General features: G+C 40.5%; 1 protein-coding gene across 9 annotated transcripts in view; it reads left to right on the forward strand.

Annotated features, from left to right (window-relative positions):
* SYT16 (synaptotagmin 16) overlaps positions 1-15,804 on the forward strand; it is a 260,775-nt gene that overhangs the window by 215,624 nt on the left and 29,347 nt on the right. For 7 of the 9 annotated variants that reach the window (XR_009500931.1, XM_059914363.1, XM_059914366.1 and 4 more), the window contains 2 exons: positions 8,529-8,741; positions 14,167-14,423. Coding sequence is in view for 8 of the 9 variants with exons in the window: in XM_059914363.1 (XP_059770346.1) it covers positions 8,529-8,741; positions 14,167-14,423 (470 nt within the window). In the remaining variant the exon portion in view is untranslated. The remainder of the gene's footprint in view (positions 1-8,528; positions 8,742-14,166; positions 14,424-15,804) is intronic. The other 2 variants (XM_059914368.1, XM_059914367.1) reach the window with 1 other exon arrangement.

A 15,804-nucleotide genomic window follows, 5' to 3' on the forward strand; every position in this document is an offset into this window, starting at 1 on the left:
ATTTACCTTTGCTATTATTGCTTTTCATTCCTTCCCTCAGATCTGAGATTCAGTTTGTTGCCAGTTCCCTTTCATTTGAAGAACTTCCTTTAACATTTCTTGAAATGCAGGTCTGATGAATTCTCTTTTCATTTATATAAAATTGTGGTTATTTTACATTCCTTTCTGAAGGATGATTTCTCTGGATATAGAATTCAGCGTTGACAGTTTTTTTTTTTTTCTTTCAGTACTTAAACATGTCATTCTATTGTGTTCTGGCTTCCAATGTCTCTGAGAGAAGACAGTTTTCTTTGTATTATTATTTTCCTGTATGCAATGCATTTTTCCTTCCCTTCTTACTTTCAGGTATTTTGTTTAGTCTTTGATTTCCAGCTAGCTGACGGTGATGTGCCTAGTTGTGGAACTTTTGAACTAGATTACTAAAATGTTTGAATCTGTACGTTGATTTTTCACCAAATTTGGGAGAGTCTCAGCCATTATTTTTCAAATATTTTTCTTCCACATGAACTTAGCTCAAACACTTGGCTAAAACCTGAACTATGAAAGCATGGGGGAGAGTCCTTTTGTTTTGTTCTTTCCTCCTTGGACTCCAGTTACACATATTTCAGACAACTTGATGTGTTATCCTTGTTCACTGAGGTTTTGTTTATTTTCTTTCCAAAGGTTTTATGTTCTTCAGATTGATTACTTTTTACTGAGCTCCTTCGAAGTTCATGGCCGTCTCCAATCTGCTAAAAAACCAATTTGCTGAATTTTTTAACTTCGAAGATTTTATTGTCAATTCTAAGTTTATTTAGTTTTTTAAATATTATTTTCATTTCTCTACTGAAATTATCCTTATTTATATTCATTATGATCACCTTTTCCTTTGATTATTTGAACTTATTTATAATAGGTACTTTAAAGATGTTGTCTTCTGCATCCAACATCTGAGTCATCGTGGGGCTAGTTTCAATTGAATGCTTCTTTTCCTTGATGATTCACATTTTTCTTGTTTCTTTGAATGTCTAGTGACTTTTGATTGTGCACTGGACATTATGGATGAAATGTTGCAAAAGTAATGGATTCTTTCATCTTCCTATAAAGAATATTGCTTTTTGTTTTAGCCCACAGTGAAATTACTAGTTGATTCCTTTGACTATATTGGTTTTATAGTTTGTTATGCTGGGCTTATTTCAGTTTTACTCTTAGTCTTATTTCTAATGTTGGCCCTTCTAAAGTTTTAATGGAAAACCTGGGGTGTCTTCCAAGCCCCTCTACCTTGGCCAGATTCAATCTCCTAACTCAGTCTCTACTGAGGTAGGCTTAAACCAAAATGTCTAATCAAATTTTTAGCCCTCTAGCTGCTACTTTTTCTAGGTTTCTTGGACTCTTCCCCCATGCTTTCATAGTTCAGGTTTTAGCCAAGTGTTTGAGCTAAGTTCATATGCAGATTTTGGGGCTCCCTCTCTGTGGTTTCCTCTTTTCTGGGGTTTCCTTCTCCATTTCCAGCTGCTCTGATTGCCTTGAATTCTGTCCTCTGACACCTCGAGTCAATAAGGCTTGTGATTTCTGCCTGAGTCCTTGATGCCCTGTGCCTCATAGACTTAGGAATACTTTCAGCAGAAAAGTAGTATAACCATGGACCTCATCCAGTGAAATTTCCTTCTTTAAAAAAATTAGATCCCCTCCAGTTTCTGCCTGCTCCTGCTCACTCTCTATGCCTTCAAATAGTTGGTTTAAATTTTTTTCATGAATTCATAATTGTTATTAGGTTAGTTCAAATCTCTTACTCTGCTGTTATCATAATTGGAATCCTCAATATTGTAACTTACTTTTCCCTAGTGTAGTGATCTTTATGTTATGAATTCTAGTAAAATATTTTCTATTTGACTAGCTCATATTTAACTATTACAAGTGCTGTCTCTTTGTTCATATATGAAATAGAGTTGTCAAAACATCTCATACAAAGTGTAAGGTGACAAAACAAGTGTGCATCGGAGAACCAGATTGTAATCCTTCCTCTGCCACTAACTAGCTACTTGACACATAGGTATGTGCCTTAAGTAGTCTCAGCCTTAGTTTCTATTCTGTAGAATGAGGGAGTTGGGTTATATCAATGTTTTTCAAACTTAAAAAAAAAGTCAGGACTCTTATTTTCTTCCCAACAGAATCTTATAAAAATATAAACTGTCTTAAAGCAAAACAGCCCTGATTGTACAGGGTGTATAGCTCAACCTGCTCAGTGCAACTACCCACATCTCCACTTTTACTGTGGGTGGCATTGAAGCTCCTTTGTGGAAACCCAGACCTCCACAAAGCATAGTCTGAAAAAAATCAAGGCTGATGATTTATAAAAATCTTTTCCTATCCTGCCTGAGTCCAAGAATGGCTGGATTATGCATCTAAAAATGTGACCATTTTTTTTTAGGATCTGACAGGGGCAGTTGTCAACCTTTGACCCTCCCTTCTGCTTTTTCACTTTAACCAACTTTTTTTTTTTTTAACGTCTTTATTGGAGTGTAATTGCTTTACAATGGTGTGTTAGTTCCTGCTGTATAACAAAGTGAATCAGCTATATATATACATATATCCCCATATCTCCTCCCTCTTGTGTCTCCCTCCCACCCTCCCTATCCCACCCTAACCAACTTCTCGTTCTTATTTCTATCCTTATCCAACCACCCTAGGCAGACATTTGCCGTGGGTATTTGAGAAATCTGGTATATTAGGGATTCCTGCGATTGTAGCTAAAAGTGGCACCCAGGTACCGTACCACCGAGCACAACCCACCCCCGCCTGTCTCTACAACCCATCTATAAGATATGAGCAGTACTTCCCTCCACCTAATTGCTCCTGTGTGGGTGGGAAGGAATTAATAAGCTTGGATCTTCACTGATCATGTATAAAGTCTTTCTCTGTCTGTAAAATAGCAGCAGTCAGGCTTAAGAAATCCTCTCTTTGCATCACCAGTTGGTGGTTTTGTTGCCTTAAAAGAAGCAACAAAATGAGCAGGTGTTGAGCGCTGCCCACATCCAGACAGCATTGCCAACTCTTACAGAGCGCTCCACCTCTAGGCTTGGAAAAAAGTATAGTGAGGGAAGGAAGGTGATACAACCCACATTTTCAGCTTAATTTTCTCCTATTCCAGCCCTTGTTTCTTTCATCCTTTCCCTACAGCAGCTCTAATGATGAGTTTTCAAGTCAGACCCTGCAAGAACAGGCATTCTTCCCTTTGCATGTAAATGCGAGGCTTCCTAGAAGGGTTTCCACATAGGGCGCTGCCATGATGAGGAGTAATAATAATCGTTAACATTTTTAGCATATCATATGTCAGGCATATGCTAAGTACCTTTACGTGGTTTATCCCATTTAGTCCTCTCAACAACTTTAAGAAATAAGGAATATCAAAATAAGGACCCTGAAGTTCAGAAAGATTAAGGAACTTGCTTAGATCTCAGACCAGCAAATGGAAGATCCCAGATTCAAACTGAGGTAGCTTGACTCCAGATTCTGCACTCTTTTTTTTTTTTTTTATTAATTTATTTATTTATGGCTGTGTTGGGTCTTCGTTTCTGTGCGAGGGCTTTCTCTAGTTGCGGCAAGTGCGGGCCACTGTTCATCGCGGTGCGTGGGCCTCTCACTATCATGGCCTCTCTTGTTGTGGAGCACAGGCTCCAGACGCGCAGGCTCAGTAGTTGTGGCTCATGGGCCTAGTCGCTCCGCGGCGTGTGGGATCTTCCCAGACCAGGGCTCGAACCTGTGTCCCCTGCCTTGGCAGGCAGATTCTCAACCACTGCGCCACCAGGGAAGCCCCAGATTCTGCACTCTTAACCACCCTAGCCTTCACTGATGTTAGACTGACAGGCAGTTTCTGTGGCACTGGGGCCCCGCCTTCCTGTCTCTTAATTGTGGAAGATGAAGATGGCATTTCCTCTGCCCCTCTTTACCAGAAAAAAAAAAATTCACTAAAAATCAGAGGGAGGCATATTCCGATGGCACTGCTGTAGAGACTCGATATTGTTGGGTCTACAGATAACTCTCCTTTTCTGTCAAAGTCATGAACTTCCTGCCAGTGCAAGAAGCCCACAGTGGCAACTCAGTAGTGTGTGAACAGAGGGATGGAGCTGCGTGGCCATGCATCAGAAAGATTGCGGAAGAGTCTGACTTCTCTTTGGTGGTAGATACTGAGGGTGTGTCTAAGATCTCCTGCATTCTGTGACTGAGTGAAATGGACAATCTCAACTTCAAGATGTATTCACATCCATGGCATTTGTGCAACTTTTTCTCTGTTGTTTTAGCAAGCTAATTAGATAAAGAGGTGAAGATTTTATTACAAATTTCCATCATGCTCTTTCCCAAGTGCATATCTTGAAAGGGGTTTGAACTTGGTATTTATACAGTGTTTCAGAAAGTAACTATCATATGTAAAGTAACTATCTTATGTCTGAAATAAGTGCTACAACTTAGATGAGACTTTGTGATTTTCAAAGATTTACGTTGAATGAAATCCAGATCAGCTATTTAGTTGTTGACACAGACTCTTACAAGGCAAGTAGCAGCTGGGATCTTTCAAAAAGGTAAGAGTCAAAATTTAAATTTGAGAAAATAACCGACCAGTGAGAGAGCTTGGAAAATAATGTGGTGAAACCATTGGCCTGGAAACCTGGAGACCTCCGTTTGGTCCTGGCTTGGTATAACCATGGGCAAATCAGTTTGCCTCTTTGGGCTTTGGTTTCTTTTCGTGAAAATGAGGGAACAGATAGATGCTCATGAAAATCCTTTCTAGCCCAACTTATGTGATTTTATCGTCTTAGTGACCAAACACAGTTGTATAGATTTTAACCTGGATTTTTTCCTTGAAGAAGCAGATGGTAGAGGGAGCATAATGTAGTTATTAATAATATTGACTTTGGAGCAAGACCACCTGGGTTTGAATCTTGGTTCCACTATTTATTAACTGTTATGACTGTGGCAAATTACTAACTTCATGGTGCCTCGGTTTCCCCATCCACAGAATGGGGATAATAAAGTATTGACTTCACTGGGTTATTGTAAGGAGTAAATAAGTTATCATATGTAAGATTCTAGAACAGTGCCTGGAACATGATAAATGCTTTATATGGGATTGCTTTTATTGTTATAATAGCACCACTATTGATTTCTGTTGCTGCTCAGTGGTTTTTAGGAGAGATGGTAGGTTTCCTTTTTATTGTTTTTTTTTTTTTTTTCACACACACACACTGTATTTTATTTTTACAAGAGATAAATAGACTGACACCAAGCATTGTACATGGTAGGTTTCCTTTTTAAACAGAGAATTCCCTGAGATCCTTGGGGACTGAGGCTTAGCATAGCATGTGCAGTTGCATTTATAATCCCACAAGGAGCAATGGGCCAGTTATACTGCAGCCTGAGCGTGTTCACTCTCATATGGACTGACTCTTCTTCCCACTGCTCTTCTCTTCTCATAAAGGAAGCAACCTCCTGGCAGATTTCAGGGTGGAAATGGCAGAACCCTCTCTCACCTCACTCTGAAAAGTAAGCTAGATATGGCTCTAGTGTCCTGATACAATGATGTTTGATGATACGTGCGGTGACTAAGAACAGAGGTTCTGTGTTCAAGTCCCAGCTTTGTTACTTTGCTAACTTTGTTGCCTAGGGCAAGTCACTATCCTCTCTATGCCTCCGTTTCCTGTCTCTAAAATGGGAATAATAATAATCATCCCTACTTCATGGTGTTGCTGTGATGATTAAATGGGATAATATATGCAAAGTCCCCAGAAGGTGCCTGGCATATAGTATATGTTTAGTAAATGGGAAGCATTATAATTACTGTTATGATTCTTATATCGAGTGAGGAGAATCTGTGCTCTGTGGATGATCAGTGACTCCCTGAAAAAAAATCAAGGACCACATACTGGTAAATTAATGAATTCTAGTTCCTGATTTTATACATGAGGAAATACCCATGGACTAACTCACTTAATTTAAAATTGATGACTTTTGACTATCTACATTTTTTAAAACGGGCCTAGTAATACAAATGGAATGGAATATCAGAGTTGGAAAAAGTGCCAATGGATGTCTAATCCAGCCACTTCACCAATGCATGTATCTCCCTGACTACCTCCCAGGTGCTTAGCTGGTCCTATACTCTAAAGGTGGAGAGAGTTTAGTTTTGGTCCTGTTCGTCTCTGGGTATCTTCCATACGTGATGGTCCATCCCATGCCAGAGCCTATGGCCAGCACGCTGAGACGCGAGGAGACTGTCCATTGTAATGGTGTTCTGTTGAGACGGCAATGGAATCTTTTCTAACACTTAGCTTTTCAGGTCCTACCGTGGGGCTGGTCACAGCCAACAGTAGAACTGAGTGAGCTGGAAACAATATTATGCTCTTATGTTCATGGATCAGCTGCTCCATAAAAGAGAGAAACAGATTGAATGTTGGTGCCTGTCAGGTAGAAAGTTTGGAGTCGGAGAATTTAGATCTAGAAAAGACCTGGGAAATTATTCCAGACATTAAAAGTGAAGATATTTCTTCCACAAATGAAGAAACAGGGTCAGAGAGGTTAAGAGACTTGGCCACATAGACTCAGCTAGCTAATGTGAGCACAGAGAATAAGAGTTCTTTCTGCCATCTCGCTCCCATTCTCTAGCAGAGTGATTAGAAACGTGGTCTCTAGAGACAGGCTGACTTGATTCAAATCTTGATTCTTCCCCTTCCTGGCAGTACGATCTTCAGCCAGTTGTAGACTTTTCTCTGCCTCAATTTTCGTACTTGGAAAATGGGAACAGTAATAGGGGTTTTGTGTGAGATATGTATAAGGCGCTTAGGACAGCCCCTGGCACGTGAAAAGCATTCAGTCCATTATAATTACTAATTTCCGAAGAGCCTCAGGAAAATAAACTCTTAAGCCAGAGAATAAATGTTTTGGCCAGGCTGGTGTTTAAAGTATTTTCTCTCACTTAAAATATTGCTTTTTAATTTCTTCTTAGCCTCTGATTCAGAAGTGATCTTCAGGACCCATCTGTGAATCAACAACCATATCCTTCCCAGGAACCACTGTGTGACTTTTGGATGGAAAGAGGGAATCTTTAAAAAATAATTCCCCATTATTTATCGTTTCCAAATCGCATTCAGCAAATGTTTACAGAGTAGCCTGCCACGCACCTGGCACAGAGATAGTGCCTGGAGGGATGCAAAGGTGGGCAGTCTGATGTGCCCCTTACCTTCAGGATTGTGTACAGGTTAGGTGGAATGGTCGGCAGTTAAATAGGTAATTCTGCCACAGAGCTGGAGGGAACACTGACAGGGCAGGACAGAGAGTGATTTTACAGCATGTGGAAGGAGCCTTAAATCCCTAAGCTTGATTTAAGGGGTCAAGGAAGGACTCTCTGGAAGAAATGATGTCTATGCTGAGACCTGAATGGTGAGCTAGATTCTTGACTAGTCTAGACAGGGCTGGAAAAGCATATTCCAGGCACAGGAAACCATGTGTGAGTGTTGCTGGGGTTGGGGGTGGGCAGCGCTCAGGGTTTTGGGAGAAAATACTGGCTATTCACCAATCTATTCAACATTTAACAAGTGTTTATTAAGTACTTACTGTGCAGCAGGCATTGTTTTACATACTACAGAGACATCAGTTAACAAAACAGGTGATGTCTTTATTTTCATGGAAGTTGTGGGGGAGAAGAAAGAAAGAAAGAAAGGTGGTAAGTACTGGGAACAGAGCTGCTTAAGGTAGGAGGATGATCAGAGAAGTGTTTAGGATGAAGTGACAGTCAAGCTGAGACCTCAGTGGTGAGAGGGGCCAGCCAGGTAAACACCTGCGGGAGGCAGGGTTTCAGGTGGAAAGAACAACACAGGCAAGGGCACAAATGATCATGATCACGGCCTGCTGGAGAAACAAAGAGGACGGAGCAGTGTGCTGGGGTGGGAAAAGTGGTACGAATAATTTAAAGGGTGTTTGGATTGAGTCATTGGTGCTGAGAAAGGCATTTCTAGTATAAACTAGTTATGTATTAATTTTTTAAACCCATACAATGTGGTGTCACTTGTCAAAACTGGAAGTTTTGGGAAGATCTCAGTTGCTAATATCTCTTCTCTGAAGTGGGGCTTGGCTCTGTATGTTTTAAATAACTGAGATGAGGCGAAGAGAGTTATTTTCCGTCATCACTGACTAGAACTACACATAAGGCGCATGTGCAGATTGCTGTCCTGTTCACAGTCATGAGCACATGCCAGCAACATAACAAATCAGCAGGATGCCCAGCTCAACAAGAGGGCTCATTATGTTAGTTAGGGGTGTCCCAGTGGTTTCTCTTGGTTCTAGCCGTGTACTTCTAATACCCTCCTGAGCTTGCTTTTCCTGTTTCATTCCAGTGGACTCACATTTGTGTTTCAAAAGTGCTTTGAATTCTCTCTACCCAGGTTCAGTCTGCTTTGATCCAGACCGATTGGCCATGTTCTTCTATTTCTCTGGATTATCTATCTCTGTTTTCTCATGGGCCCCGTAGGAGACTCATTGCTCTTGTTTGCTTCCAGTAAACAACTTTGGAGATGATGAGGAGCTGCCCACATCTTCTGACAGCGATGAGGAGGTTATCAAACAGTTTGAGATTTCTGTGTCCCGGTCCCAGAGTTATCGCTCAGGAGCATCTCAGAGAGGAAAGCAGACAGGACTGGAGCGTAAACCAAAACCCAGCCGCTGGCTTCCCACCCACGAAGAGGCCAGCACAGAAGTGTCTGCCTGCGCAGGTATTCTTTGCATCAAACCTTTCCTTTATCTAGACCAGGGATGTCTAATGGTAAGAATGTTTTTGAGTCACTGCACTTGCATCTAAGAGTCCAGAGAGGAAAAAGAAAAATAGGGCAGGACCCGGAGGCTGGGACAGGGCAGAAGGGCTGCTTCAAACCTCACAAGCAGCCTCATGCAGAGAGAAAGGATCAGAAGTGCCAAAGTCTTGACCCCCACTTGTGGGATCCCTTCCTTTCTCGTAGGTTACCGCTTTGTACATTTTGAACACTAATGACTATAACGGTATTCACCAAGCTTTATAAAATCTTGTTCCCTTCTGACAAGGACAGAAATCTTACATAGCTGACTGCTGACATTGCACATCTGTGCCTTTCCTCCCATTTGGAAACGTAGAGTCTATTTTCCATATATCTATGTAACCTCAGATTTTTGAAGCCTTACTTTCAATAGTTTGTAATATTAAAACAGTAGGTGTGTTTTATCTTCCAAATAAAAATATGTGTTATAATAATATTAAATAACCTTTTTCAAACAACACATGGGGTGGGATAGGGAGGGTGGGAGGGAGGGAGACGCAAGAGGGAAGAGATATGGGAACATATGTATATGTATAACTGATTCACTTTGTTAGAAAGCAGAAACTAACACACCATTGTAAAGCAATTATACTCCAATAAAGATGTTAAAAATAATAAATAAATATTAAAAAAAAAAAAAACACAACACATGCCCGGCACACCCTCCCTCATTCCCTGTAGTTTCTGGACCCCAGCCCGTGTGAGAATTCATGGGTCAGAGCAGGTTTTACGCCAGCCTCCATCTTCATCGTAAGTTTACCTTTCACAAAGGGAGAGGAGGCCACTCAGAGGTAGGGCGAGCACAGCCTGTGACTGCGGGTAGGCCTTGTCAAGGGTCCTTCTCCCTCCCCACCGTGCACACAGAAGAACCTAGGAAAAGAACAGTATGATATTTCTTAGTGCTTTCCCCAGCGAAGGTCAGGCATCTCTCCAACTCCTTTATGTCCAGAACCCTGAATAGGCACAGGACATTGGAACAGGGAAGGGTCTGTGAAGTGTATTTAGTAAAAAGCCAGAGAAAATGTCATACTGTCCACTGTAGTGACCTGGTCTAAATGACCTGGGTTCTCTAATCTTCTCCTTCTTTCCATTGGGCCTGTGGTCCGTCCAACCAATGGGGGCATAGTTGATCTTCCTTGTTTATCAACACTTAGTAGTAGAAAGACAAAAAGGAGAGCTCAGAATTGAGAGAAGATAACAGAGAAGAAATTTCTGATTTGGTGATGTGGATGAGGCAGGCAGAAAAAGAACAAAGGGGAAAAAAAGGAAAATTAACAAAAAGGACCCTATTTTTCAGCAGGAATATAATAATTTGCTGACCATCATGTAATTTTACTTATTGGCATGGGCGACGTAACATTTTATTGCTCTTCTTTTTAGCCCCAGGTAAGCCAGGAGATAAACTCCCGATGTAACCAAAGCATAGCAGCAGTAGCTAATGGCCCTCTGTCATCTCCTCACCCCCTCTCCTGTGTTCTCTTTCTCTGCTGTTACACCACAGCATTCCTCTCTCTCCACTGAGAGGGCAAATGTTAGCTAATGAAAGTTAATAGCAGTTGATCCCCTACGAGTAGCTTGTTTAATTCTAAAGCTAATGGCCCCATTTCCCAGAAGCCCAAGTGTCTAGATTTTGATTTATACAAATGGCTGCTGTTCTGAGAGTTCTGACAAACACTCTAGCCCTCACCCTTCCTGGAATTAGCAACAACTTTTGTCATTACTGGTTCTGAATTTTTTGACAGATGGTGATAGAAAGGCTAAATTTTTCTCTATCGGACGGAGGAAAAAGTCCACTACATTAAATGAATTACCTGTAGATTTTGAAGAAAATCATCAGGATTTTCATAGGAATGATTAACTGTGTGCTAAATTTTAGGTTATCAAATGCCATGGAAATGTTAATGTAATTTTTATTGCATGATTTTTTTTTTCAGTGTCCTTTTTTTTTTTTTGTTCATCTTTAGATCAATGAATTTGCATCAGCAGTAAAGAATAAGGAAAAGATTAAGCATGAACCCCAGAGAGGATTTGTTTTCTGGTGCCTATTCTCTATCTATTTAGCTATTTTTCCCTCTACCTTAAATACAATTTTCTAAGATCAAATTTAATTGTAGACAATTCTTTCACTTAAAAAATGCATTCAAAATGTTGGACCAGTGAAATTCAAGGTCCAAACCCATGTAAAAAATCTTCATATTCCAGGCAACTTCTCTCCTGTCTCACATATCTGATTTAGTGTTGTTGTGCATTAATTGTCCCTGTATTCCTGATCATGTCAAAGAGGGTTTGAGCCAAGTGATCTGAATCAGAAGTTGTGCATGAGGTCTTTATGCACGAAAGGTGGGCTGCAGAATAATAGCCCACATATTGGGCTTTTTGTTTGTTTGTTTTGAGCAAAGCCTTATTTTTGCTTGTGAAATATTTAGTTCTTAGGGTGTTTCATACAAGCTAGTCATTACCTTCCTGGTGTCATTTAAAACAGGTCAATTATCCCCAGAGTCTGTGCTCACTTTTGTTTAGGATGGTGTATCAAGCAAGATTTTATGGTGTATCAAGCAAGATTGTATCAATCAGATATGAAGGGGATTTCAGGGTGAGACATATATATATATATTTCAAGAGATTTATTGCAAAGAAGTGACTTATGCAATTGTAGGGGCTGTGTAGGCCACTGGAATACACAGCTCTGAAATCCACAGGACAGGCTGCTGGGAAGGATAGGCTGAAACTCTCAGGAAGGAGCTGAAGCTTCAGTCCATAGATGAAATTGCTTCTCCTCCAGGGATGCCTCAGTTCTCCTCTTAAGGCCTTTCAATGGACTGATTATGTAGTATAATCCCCTCTACTGAAAGTCAGTTGCTTAAGGGCTTTAATTACACCTACAACATGCCTTCACAGTAACTCCTAAATTACTATTTGATTGAATAATTGAGGCCTATAGCCAAGTTGACACATAAAACTGACCATCACAGATGGTTAGCTAAAGTATTGATATATGGGTGACGGAGGGAGGGGTCTGGGAGTAGAAAGAAAGTAATTGGATAATAGGTTTACACTCCATCAAAATGGGATATGAACTAAAAAAGTTCCTCTGCTAAAATAAATATGGTTGATGTGACATAATTATGCCCTATAATTTCTCAGAAGCCAGGATACATTTCTCGACAACAGGCAATTACTTTTCCGTATGTGTTTAAGGTGACATAACCTTCTTTAACTTAAAGCACAGGAAGACTGCCTTATGTAACAGTGAATCACCTTTCCCCTTCCCCCTCCTTGCAACTTGACTTGTCCCCTAGATTTGCCTTTCTAATTCATTCCTTGCTTGTCTGTCAAGGAAAATGGTTTGTTACATTAATATAGTTCTTATGTTTTTCAGTTATGAATAGCTTTTCAAGGCTTTAATGTAGCTTTTGAAAATTCCATTATTACTGATCTAAGTATTACCACCGTAGGAGTTGAAGTCATGAGACAATTTTATGGGGGTAATTTCTTGGTAAAGTTAGATTTTGTGCTGAGATCCTGCTGGGTGCTACACACGTTGATGGATGACCCACTGTTTAATAGGACATTTTAGTGTTCGTGTATGTGAGGAATGGATGGGCTAATTAGAGCCTGAGAAGAAAATTCTGCTTTGTGTTATGGGGTTTTTGCATATGGAATATCCCTTGGTCTGTCATTTTCTGTGGCCTTTTTTAAGGGTGTTTGCCAAATAACGGAAAATGTGAATGTAAAGATGTTAGGTGCCCTATGACAGAGCTTCCAAGAGGCCTGAAGTGAATTATTAAGAATAACAGGGCAGATGGGGAACATCTCAGTGGCTTGCCATGGTTGGGCAAAATCCCAAATCAGGAGTCTGAAGTTGTGCCCTGAAAACCAAGTCTTCCCAAAGATGTTTTTATATGGTCTGCATAGGGTGATAGCGTATTTTTAAATTTGGATGTTAATTGTAGGTGGGCCATATATTGTCTGCTAAACCACTGTCACCACCACTCCATATTGCTGCACACCTGGCTGTTTCAAATATTTTTTATCTGCCTAGCCTTTAAAGTTATTTGAGATTTAGTAAAACCCACTGGTGGATAAAGACTATGCAGTATATAGATGTGGCTTAGCGCCTTCAAGGACGTTATGTTTTAGCTCAGATTTTAAGACCAACTATGGGAGCAATTGCTATCATACAGTGTGTCAATAAGAGCTGAATTTACCGTATATACTTTGTCATCCTCACTAATCCTGTCTATATCTCTAATTTTCTGTCATCCTGGGATGGGGCCCACTGGAGAAGAGTAGAGGCCCAAGAGATAAGACATCCTTGGCTACTTTCTGGATGTGGAAGCAAGTTAAGGTGAAAGCTGTTGCTTAGGGAGACCCTGTCAGTGTTTCCTTATTATCTGAGGGTAACCTGGACACTGAGGAAGAGGAAGGGGATGAACAGAGAGAGAATAGGATGACACGAAGCCTGAGAAAGACACTGAGCCTGAAGGAGTCAGGGAAGATTCAGGAGTTGTCGGGGCTTTGGATGGATAGGAAGGAAAGGGCAGGAGGGAGGGCTTGAGGACCGCTGTGAACCAAAATACACAACTAACATTTTCATGGACCTGTGAGACCACAGGTGTCTGTGAGTTGGGAGGTGGTAGCAAATGGGATTTGCTGGGTTGGTTGAGGCCAGGCAGGTAAGCAAGGCTAATATTTATGGGAGGGCTGGTGGTTGCCAGGCAGATATTATTTCATGTGTCCACAATGACTCTCTGATGGCTTTTATCATCATTTTATAGATAAGAAAACAAAGGTTAAGGCAGTTCCAATGTTGTTCAAGTTCTTAATGCAGAGCTAGGATTTAAACTCAGATCATATGAATCCAAGTCCAGTGTTCTTTCCATGGATTAAGTAGAGAACTTTTTGCTTGAGAGAACCACTGAAGCCTTTTGAGCAGAGGGTGATATGGTGAATGTGGAAGACAGACGGAAGAATGGTAAAGCCAGGAAAACATATGATCTCTATAGCTGATTACTATTCTTGCTTTCTAGATTCATCCCAAAGGTCTTGTGGTCATTAGCTCCAACCAAATGCTAATGTGTTTATTTTATCCACATAATACTCATCCTTTATACTCATATTATTGTAAAGCATTAAACCTTCTTGTACCCTACATAATGGACTAATGGGTTTCGATTTTATGGACCAAATTTATCTACCATATAGATGAAAGTATGTTTCTGCAGATGTTGTTTAGTGAGTTTGTTTTTGCCGACTTGATTGGTGTAGTTGCTACCACTCATTTTCTCTAGATAAAAAGGTGAAACATGATAATATATTTGAAAGAGTTTCCTTTTTTCAAATTTAGGTTTGGATGGAGCCAGCCAACTGACTTATTCTGAGAATCTGCCTTATGGTGAAGATGACCCCATCTCTGCCCTCTCACAGTCCCCTTGTGAGGTGGGGGACACCAGGCACCATGGCACATCTCACCAAGAGACCATCGCGGTCCATAGCCTCGGCCGACATTGCACACAGGGCAGCTTGGAGATGGAGACAGCTTTTAATAACCGGAGATTTGAAGATTCCTATGCCGCTGGCAGCTCCTCCGTCTGGTGTCCAGAGGCAAGTTGTTTGTTTTCCATTTTTTTCTTGCTTGAGTATTGTGTGCTCTCTGGTTGGTCGTTCTCCTTCCCCTCCCCTCTCCCTTCTCCCTGTTCCTTCCTTCCCCTTCTTTCTCGCCTCCTCCATCCCTCAAGAAAAAATTTCTCCAAGAAGGAAGCATTGCTTTGAAGAACAAACACCTTAAGAGCCTTTAATGGAAATATAGTTTTTGTGTAGATGACCAAGGTCCAGCCCTTATGTGTGCCAATGAAAGAATCATATATAAGTGGAATCTATCAAAATGGAAAAATAAAAAGAAGCATGGTGGCAGAATGAACCCAGCAACAATCAGGCTTCTTTTTTTATATAACGGGTTTTTAGTTCTTTAGGGAGACTGGATTATTTCCTTCATGGTTTCAATTAAATGGAGTTTATTTTTATTTACACCACATCTTGAGTTATGATTCTTTGAATGTGAGAATTATTTGAAAATGAAACTAAAATACAATGCCCCTGCAAATGAAATTATATAAGATATTATGAGGAAGATCTTGCAATATGAGCATATTTGTTAGCTCCGAACTGATTTGAAGATCTAGGTGATGGCATTAGTCTATCATGACCCTCTGGCCATTGACTTTGCTTTTTGGATAAATCTCTGATAAAGATGCGTCGTCTAAATGTCTTTTTCAGTTGAAACTTACTCCCGAATATGCCTAAACATCCAGAAGTATGACTGGAGGTGATGATGATAGAAACTACCATTTTTGAGCAATTACTATGTGTCAGGCACCGTGATAAGAATTTACAAACATTGTTTTATCTTACAGGCACTTATGGTTATTTTTTATTAGCTAGACCCCTCTGATTATGATTCTATGACATGAAGAGATATTAAATAATGGTGTCTAATACCTACCTTGAAATTAATTTTGATGAAATAAGTCATGTAACTATATGAAACTTTAATTTGTACGAATAGAGGAAGGAGAAGGGTGGATGGATTTTGTTAGCATCAGTCTGACTGAGAAAATAAACAGGATGAATCTCTTATTAGGACCTGGACTGTCATAAACACCAAATGCTCAAATGCTTCTCCAAATCAGGGAGAAGAAAAATAATCACAGATAGTTATGTTTCACAGCCTGACTGCTGAGGCACTGGGGCATGTAGAGAGAGCCTAAGGAGATGGCACAGGTGCATGTGCGCCTGGGTGTCGTGTTACTGCTGAGGACCAGAGATGGCGACACAGATACGTGGTTTGTGGCCGGTTAAAAGCAAACCTTCATACAGAGACCCTCAAAGCTATCAACCTTATACGTTTTGTAAAAAAAATTGTGCCTCCCTACCAGTTTACTGCCAAGAGTCATATCACATCCCACACACTAACATTTAATGTTTA

This window comes from Balaenoptera ricei, chromosome 2 (assembly GCF_028023285.1).
Source record: "Balaenoptera ricei isolate mBalRic1 chromosome 2, mBalRic1.hap2, whole genome shotgun sequence".
Taxonomy (NCBI): Eukaryota; Metazoa; Chordata; class Mammalia; order Artiodactyla; family Balaenopteridae; genus Balaenoptera; species Balaenoptera ricei.